The following is a 9,208-nucleotide window of genomic DNA, read 5'->3' as shown; positions in this document are numbered from 1 at the left end:
TTGCAGTGGTTTTGCACAGAGCAGCCCAGATCTTTCTCTTCACGGCTCATCTTCTGTTATCCTGACCCCTCCCTCCTGGTGGGTGCCCCCCAGAGCAAGCAGCTTGCTATGGGGCACCGGAGTCACAGCTCCCCGAGTCCATTTGGACACAGAACCCCGGCCTGGCCCCGTCCCCTCGCTCTCCTGATTGGCTATCTGACTTCGATTGACAGCAGCAGCAGCAGGAGCCAACGGCGCAGCTGCTGGATCTCAGCCAATCAGGAGGAAGAATCTCGGACGGGAGACACTCGTGGACATCGCCAGACACAGGGGGACCTCAGGTAAGTGTTAGGGGGGGCTGCTGCACACAAAAGGCAGCGCCAAATTGTAAAAAGTGCTCTGGTCAGGAAGGGGGTAAAATCTTCCGGTGCTGAAGTGGTTAAATGAATTGCCATGCATAAGGCATTCTACAATAATCCCCCACCAAAAAAAGAAGAAGAAGAAAAAAAAACATTCTACAGGATCACAGAAATATATAAATACCTCCATTTATTCAAGTCAGCTTGTTTCTGAAATTATAAAAAAAAAAAAAAAAAAAAAAATCTTCACATGTTTCTCAGGAAGCGGATCCGGGATTCTGGGAGCTGCTTCACACATTGCGAGAATCCTACGAGGGACACCAGATGTTTCCGTGTGAATCCGGAGCGTTGACATAGGGAATATTCCACACCCAGGGTCTCTCTGTAACATAAAACACACAAAGAGCCGGAGAGTCACTCAATGAGGCAGACAAGCGGAGTCTTCTTTCCCCCAATCAGAGCTCTGCTGTACAGGGGATTCCAATATATTTTATATAAAAAAAAAAAAAAAGATACATTTAACCACTTAAGGACCGGACCATAATGCTGCCTAAAGACCCAAGGTGTTTTTACAGTTCGGGACTGCGTCGCTTTAACAGACAATTGCGCGGTCTTGCGACGTGGCTCCCAAACAAAATTGGCGTCCTTTTTTCCCCACAAATAGAGCCTTCTTTTGGTGGTATTTGATCACCTCTGCGGTTTTTATTTTTTGCGCTATAAACAAAAATAGAGCGACAATTTTGAAAAAAATTCAATATTTTTTACTTTTTGCTATAATAAATATCCCCCAAAAACATATATAAAAATTTTTTTTTTCCTCAGTTTAGGCCGATACGTATTCTTCTACCTATTTTTGGTAAAAAAATCGCAATAAGCGTTTATCGATTGGTTTGCGCAAAATTTATAGCGTTTACAAAATAGGGGATAGTTTTGTTGCATTTTTATTAATTTTTTTTTTTTTTTACTACTAATGGCGGCGATCAGCGATTTTTTTCGTGACTGCGACATTATGGCGGACACTTCGGAGAATTTTAAAACATTTTTGGGACCATTGTCATTTTCACAGCAAAAAATGCATTTAAATTGCATTGTTTATTGTGAAAATGACAGTTGCAGTTTGGGAGATAACCACAGGGGGCGCTGTAGGAGTTAGTGTTCACTTAGTGTGTGTTTACAACTGTAGGGGGGTGTGGCTGTAGGAATGACGTCATCGATCGAGTCTCCCTATAAAGGGGATCACTCGATCGATGCAGCGTCATAGTGAAGCACGGGGAAGCCGTGTTTACATACGGCTCTCCCCGTTCTTCAGCTCCGGGGAGCGATCGCGACAGAGCGGCTATAAACGAATAGCCGCGCCCTCGTCCCGGATCTCTACCCGAGGGGACCCGACCGCCGCAAGTCGCGGGGGGGTCCCGATTGAACCCCCCACCCACGTCTAGGCAGGGACGTACAGGTACGCCAATGTGCCTGTACGTGCCATTCTGCCGACGTATATGTACATGCGGCGGTCGGGAAGGGGTTAAAGTAATATTCAAAGGTAAATATTTTGTTTAAAAAAAAAAATGTCATGCTTACCTGCTCTGTGCAGCTCAGATCCTCCTTTTCTCATGTCCCCCACCGGCTCTCCTGGCTCCACCCTCATTTCGAGTGCCCCCACAGGAAGCAGTTTGATATAGGGGCACCCAAGCCAAGCCACTGCTCTGTGTGTCCATTCACATACGGAGCGTGGCTCTGCCCAACCCCTGCTCTCTCCTTATTGGCTCACTGGATGTAACTGACAGTAACAAGAGCTATGGGCTCCTGCTGCTGTCAGAGCCACTGAGGAGGTAGAGACCTGAGAGAGGTGCACATTTCTGTATCGAGATGGGCCTCAGGTAAGTATTGTTGCACATAGAAGGTTTTACTGAGCCTTTACAACCACTTTAACCACTTAAGGACCGCCGCACGACGATATACGTCGACAAAATGGCACGGCTGGGCACAAGCCCCTTGACCCGATTGCCGCCGGTGTCCCGCAATCGGGTCACAGGAGCTGAAGAACGGGGAGATGTCTGTGGACTGCTCAGTTTATAATTACAATGTACAGAGTCAATCTGGGTGGCTCTGTACCACAGTATCTCTGTAATTGGTCATGGAGAGACCAATCCAGTGTGAGCTGGTGCTATGACCACTGCCCCAGATTCCCTGTTTAAGGGTGGTTTATTTCTCTTGCAGCATCCTATGGGGCCACCATTGCATGCAGGGACTAGAGTTGTGTCTCCCTACACTGTGTGTATCAATAGAAACACACAGCCCCATAGCCTATGAAAGGTAAGGCACTCCTCTGTCCTCTGTGTGACCCCCCCCCCCACCCACCGGCTGTCCTTATCTGGCCTAGATACCTTCATGCCTCTCTCAGCCTGTCAGTGAGGTTTTATGGGACTTTGATGCGACTTTGGATGAGTGCGAATGGCAAAATTAATTTAGTTTTGTTTGGTTTCTTTATTTTGCTACTGAATTCCAAATTCTCAGAATGACTGCAATTCAAATTGGTCGAAAATTAAGCAGCCAATTTGAATTCTCTGTGAAGAATAGATGGTTGTTAAGGAGCGGGCCAGGAAGATGGCTGTTAACAAACGATGACTCATCAGCTGTCAGCGAGTTTCCCCACTGACAGCTGAACGTAAAAAATGAAAAAGACCCTGGTGTGGATTTTAAGGGGAACCCCACGCCAATTATTATTATTATTTTTTTTTTTAACAGTGTGCCCCCCCGTTCCCCAAATCCATACCAGTCCCTTATCCGAGCATGCAGCCTGGCAGGTCAGAAATGGGGGTGGGGGGGTATGATTAAGCACCCCCGCTGCAGAATCATACCAAGCCACATGCCCTCAACATGGCTCAACGTGCCCCCGGGCCTTTTTCCCCCACAACCCTGGGCGGTGGTTGTGGGTTGCTTATTGGAATCTAGAATCCCCCAGACCCCACCCCCCTCTTCAAAGTCACATGAGTGTGAATGGGGCCTTAATTGCCCACCCCTGCCTAAGGCCCCTTTCAAACTGGGGCGGGAGCCGCGGTGGCGGTATAACGCCGCTAAAAATAGCGGTGCTATACCGCCGGGATTGCCGCGGGAATCGGCCGCTAGCGGTGCGGTATTAACCCCCGCTAGCGGCCGATAAAGGGTTAATACCGCCCGCAATGCGCCTCTATAGAGGCGCATTGCGGGCGGTATTGCCGCGGTTTCCCATTGTTTTCAATGGGAAGGAGCGGTGAAGGAGCGGTATACATGCCGCTCCTCTCACCGCTCCAAAGATGCTGCCGACAGGAGATTTTTTTTATCTCCCGCCAGCGCATCGCCTCAGTGTGAAAGCCTTCGGGCTTTCACATTGAGTCTGCAGTAAAGGAGTTTTTCAGGCGGGATAGCAGCGCTATTTTTAGCGCTGTACCGCCTGAAAAACTCCTCAATGTGAAAGGGGCCTAAGAAGCAATTCTCCTGAGTCAGCTTCTTTTTAGTGTGTTACTTTTAGCTAGATTCATGTAGAGCGCCGCAACTTTAAGGCGGCGTAGCGTATCGTATTTACGCTATGCCGCCTTAAGTTAGATAGGCAAGTACTGTATTCACAAAGTACTTGCTTCCTAACTTACGGCGGCGTAGCGTAAATGTGGCCGGCGTAAGCGCGCCCAATTCAAATGAGGATGTGGGGGGCGTGTTTTATGTATATTAACTGTGACCCGACGTGATTGACGTTTTTTACGAACGGCGCATGCGCCGTCTGTGTACATATCCCATTGTGCATTGCTCCAAAGTACGCCGCACGGACGTATTGGTTTCGACGTGGACGTAAATTACGTCCAGCCCTATTCACGGACGACTTACGCAAACGACGTAAAATTTTCAAATTTCGACGCGGGAACGACGGCCATACTTAACATTACTAGTCCAGCTATTTGATGGAATAACTTTACCCCTGAAAATGCCTTACGTAAACGGCATATCTTTACTGCGACGGGCGCACGTACGTTCGTGAATCGGCGTATCTATGCATTTACATATTCTACGCCAAACTCAACGGAAGCGCCACCTAGCGGCCAGCCTAAATATTGCACCCTAAGATACGACGGCGCAAGCCGTCGTATCTTAGATAGGTTTAAGTGTATCTCAGTTTGAGAATACACTTAAACTTAGGACGGCGCAGATTCCGAGTTAGGTCGGCGTATCTACTGATACGCCGGCCTAACTCTCTCTGAATCCACCTATTTGTGTCTGTGATTTCCCCTACAGGTAGAGCATTGTGGAATCCTCTGCTTAATATCATCCGGCTCACTATCATTATACAGAGAAATGTTTACATCTATCAGTATTCATACAACGCAAGTTCCATGTTCAGGTCAGCAATTTATCGTCACGTACCTGTATCCACGGCAACCGCAGAGTGTATGGGAATGTACGGAGAGGAGCATTATGTCCTTTGATAGGTGTTTGTAGGTATGATGGCTGTTTATGCCTTGGAAAGTGGATGAATGGCACGGGAACCCCCGAGATTTCCATCGCTGGGAGACGATCGTGTGACTGGACTGGATTACTTGGATTCCTGCCTTCACTGGCCACCAATGGAAGGGGTCATTTCTCCAGCAACCACCAATGTAAGGGGCCAATTCTACACTGACCAGCTGTGTTAAGGGGCCACTTCTACACTGACTACCACGTAAAGGGGTACTTTACCACTAACCACCAATCTAAAGGGTCACATCCCCACTAACCACCAATGTAAGGGAGGACTTCTGCACTGACTGTCAACGTAAGGGGTCACTTCTACACCGACCATCAATGTAAGGGGTTACTTCCACACTGACCACCAGTGTAAGGGGGCTCAATAAAAAGGGGAACTTTATTGACCACCAATGTAAGGGAGCCTTCTACACAGACTACCAGTTTATGGGGCCAGTTCTACAATTACTGCCAATGTAAGCGGTCACTTCCACAATGCCCACCAATGAAAGGGATCACTTCTACACTGACCATTAACCGCCAACAAAAGGGGCCACTTCTACACCATCCACCAATGTAATGGGCCTTTACTACACTGACCGCCAATGTAAGGGGTCACTTTTACACTGACAACCGCTGTAAGGGGGAACTTACCCACAACCAACAATGCAAAAGGTCACTTCTACACCAACCAATATAAGGGGGTCACTTCTATATTAATCACCAATGGCAGGGGTCACTTCCACACAACCACCAATGTAAAGAGTCATCACTTCTACACTGACCACTAATCACCAATGTAAGGAGGTCTACACCATCCGCCAATGTAAGGGGGCACTTCTACACCAAGCGCCAATGTAAGGGGGCACTTCTACACCGACCGCCAAAGTAAGGGGGCACTTCTACACCGAACGCCAAAGTAAGGGGGCACTTCTACACCGACCGCCAAAGTAAGGGGGCACTTCTACACCGACCGCCAAAGTAAGGGGGCACTTCTACACCGACCGCCAAAGTAAGGGGGCACTTCTACACCGACCGCCAAAGTAAGGGGGCACTTCTACACCGACCGCCAAAGTAAGGGGGCACTTCTACACCGACCGCCAAAGTAAGGGGGCACTTCTACACCGACCGCCAAAGTAAGGGGGCACTTCTATACCGACCGCCAAAGTAAGGGGGCACTTCTACACCGACCGCCAAAGTAAGGGGGCACTTCTACACCGACCGCCAAAGTAAGGGGGCACTTCTACACCGACCGCCAAAGTAAGGGGGCACTTCTACACCGACCGCCAAAGTAAGGGGGCACTTCTACACCGACCCCCAAAGTAAGGGGGCACTTCTACACCGACCGTCAATATAAAGGGCCATGACGCTACTAATTACAAATGCACCAGCCTTCAATGTAATGGGCCATTTATCCACTGACTACAAATGTTAACTGATCACTTTTACACTGACCATCAATGTAAAGGGTCACTTTTACATGGGCCACCAATGTAAACGGTTACTTACTGGCCCCTTTCCTAACCCATTCTAAAACATCCACAGCAACAACCGGTGGAAGAGGAGGGAAGCCAGCAGTGCTGTGGGGGGAAGAAAGGGGAGCCAGGTCAGTAGGGTGAATCTGATCTGCACAGGGTGATTAGGGTGTGCATGGGCACACCTGGTACACCCTGTGTGCACGAGCCTATGGCCATTTTTATTCTTTGTTCCATTTTATGATCTGTAGGTCTAATAATTTTAGTGGGGATTCCCTGGGACCTAAAAATTATTTCAAGTGTTCCTCTGTGGTGAAAAGGTTGAGAAAGGCTCCTTCAAAGTAACCAAACCCCCCAAGCATCTGAAAAAAAATAAAAAAATCGCCCAAAAGCCAAGGAACCATCCTTCCCATCAAACTCTCTGTGGTATTGGCCACATGGCCAGCATGCTCCATCTAAAGTCTACTAGCTAGATTCAGAGAGGTTTACGCCGGCGTATCAGTAGATACGCCGTTGTAACTCTGAATCTGCGCCGTCGTACATTTAAGTGTATTCTCAAATTGAGATACACTTAAATGTAGCTAAGATACGACGGCCTGCGCCGTCGTATCTTAGCTGTCTAGTTCCGCCAGGCGCTAGGGGCATGAACACTGATTTATGCCTAGAATGCGTAAATCAGCGAGATACGCCTATTCACGAACGTACGATTGCCCGTCGCAGTAAAGATACGCCGTTTACGTAAGGCGTTTTCCGGCGTAAAGTTAGTCGAACAAAAAGCTGTCCTAGCCAATGTTAAGTATGTTCCCGCGTCGAATTTTGAAAATTTTACGTCGTTTGCGCAAGTCGTCCGTGAATGGGGCTGGACGTAATTTACGTTCACGTTGAAACCAATACGTCCTTGCGGCGTACTTTGGAGCAATGCACACTGGGATATGTCCACGGACGGTGCATGCGCCGTTCATTAAAAACGTCAATCACGTCGGGTCACAAGTCATTAACATAAAACACGCCCCCTGTTCCTCATTTGAATTAGGAGCGCTTATACCGGCCCATTTACGATACGCCGCCGTAACTTAGGAGGCAAGTGCTTTGTGAATACAGCACTTGCCTCTCTGACTTACGGCAGCGTAGCGTATATGCGATACGCTACGCCGGCTCAAAGTTAAGCCAGTCTTTCTGAATCTAGCTATACAAGCGGTTTCCTATAAGACATGCCAGACAGAATTATTAGCAGGAGCCAACAGGCCAGACCTTCGCTTTGCACACAGTGTGATGATTGCAGCCCAGTCTCAGCAGGACGCTGCACTGCAATCTCTCGGTGTGAATCAAGATGTGTATTTCCATATGGTAATCACAAGTCCAATTTACATTACGACGCGGCTTCGCATCTCTCTGTCACATTATGACGGCCGGTACGCTTAACATCAACTTCGAGTGCAACAAGTAGACTCTTGGAAAAGGTCAGGGAAGGAGGAAGATGCAATCTAGAAGAAATAACCGTGATGTAAACCATATGACAAGGACAAATACGGCACTGTACAGGAGACTGGGATATTGCATGTACACCACGGCTCAATGTCCCCGCGGGAGAATCCAGTCTCCGCTGGATGCCTGTCAGACCGATGAATCAAGAAGAGATACAGGCCTCGATTCACATTGTTTCACACCATTTCCATTGTGATTTTTCCTCCCACAGCCTCGAATTACTCGTCCTTCACTGGTGAGGTGAATATTAACCACTTAAGCCCCGGACCATTTTGCAGCTAAATGCCCAGGCCAGGTTTTGCGATTCGGCACTGCGTCGCTTTAACAGACAATTGCGCGGTCGTGCGACGTGGCTCCCAAACAAAATTGGCGTCCTTTTTTCCCCACAAATAGAGCTTTCTTTTGGTGGTATTTGATCACCTATGCGGTTTTTATTTTTTGCGCTATAAACAAAAATAGAGCGACAATTTTGAAAAAAATTCAATATTTTTTACTTTTTGCTGTAATAAATATCCCCCAAAAACATATATAAAAATATATTTTTTCCTCAGTTTAGGCCGATACGTATTCTTCTACCTATTTTTGGTAAAACAAATCGCAATAAGCGTTTATCGATTGGTTTGCACAAAATTTATAGCATTTACAATATAGGGGATAGTTTTATTATTAATTTTTTTTACTACTAATGGCGGCGATCAGCGATTTTTTTTGTGACTGCGACATTATGGCGGACACTTCGGACAATTTTGACACGTTTTTGGGACCATTGTCATTTTCACAGCAAAAAATGCATTTAAATTGCATTGTTTATTTTGAAAATGACAGGTGCCGTTTGGGAGTTAACCACAGGGGGAGCTGTAGGAGTTAGGGTTCACCTAGTGTGTGTTTACAACTGTAGGGGGGTGTGGCTGTAGGTCTGACATCATCGATCGAGTCTCCCTATAAAAGGGATCACTCGATCGATGCAGCCACCACAGTGAAGCACTGGGAAGCCGTGTTTACATATGGCTCTCCCCGTTCTTCAGCTCCGGGGAACGATCGCGAAGGGGCGGCTATTAACGAATAGCCACGCCGTCGTCCCGGATCGCTCCCCGCGGGTTAGCGTCTGCCGCATTTCCCGGGGGGGTCCCGATCGGGCCCCCGACCCGCGGCAAGGAGGGGACGTACATGTACACCCATATGCCTGTACGAGTTATTCTGTGGACGTATATGTACATGCGGCGGGCGTGTTACCCGGTTAACTGCATGGATGCCACAAAATAAAATAGAAAAAGGCAGGGGTTGGGTGGGGGGTTCCATTGCTGCTCAAACATTAAAGAGAACCTGTCAGACATTTAAAGGCTGAACGCCAGTCTTCGATTTATTTTGCCCGGTATTGAAGTGGTTAAGGGAGGGAGGTGGGAACTGGGGAAAGCAAAATATAAGCCCTGAAATCTTTAGCTT

The 9,208-nt window shown here is 47.8% G+C and overlaps 1 protein-coding gene across 1 annotated transcript in view; it reads right to left on the bottom strand.

The window, feature by feature from the left end:
- Window positions 1-572: 572 nt before the first annotated feature.
- TDP1 (tyrosyl-DNA phosphodiesterase 1) overlaps window positions 573-9,208 on the bottom strand; it is an 86,760-nt gene continuing 78,124 nt past the window's right edge. Inside the window, exon 16 of the mRNA XM_040333478.1 lies at window positions 573-720. Within this exon, the coding sequence (XP_040189412.1) occupies window positions 647-720 (74 nt within the window). The 3' untranslated portion in view covers window positions 573-646. The remainder of the gene's footprint in view (window positions 721-9,208) is intronic.

Source organism: Rana temporaria, chromosome 13, assembly GCF_905171775.1.
Source record: "Rana temporaria chromosome 13, aRanTem1.1, whole genome shotgun sequence".
Lineage (NCBI taxonomy): Eukaryota > Metazoa > Chordata > Amphibia > Anura > Ranidae > Rana > Rana temporaria.
Note: the sequence above shows the minus strand (reverse complement) of the source record. Positions and strands in the feature narration are given on the sequence as shown.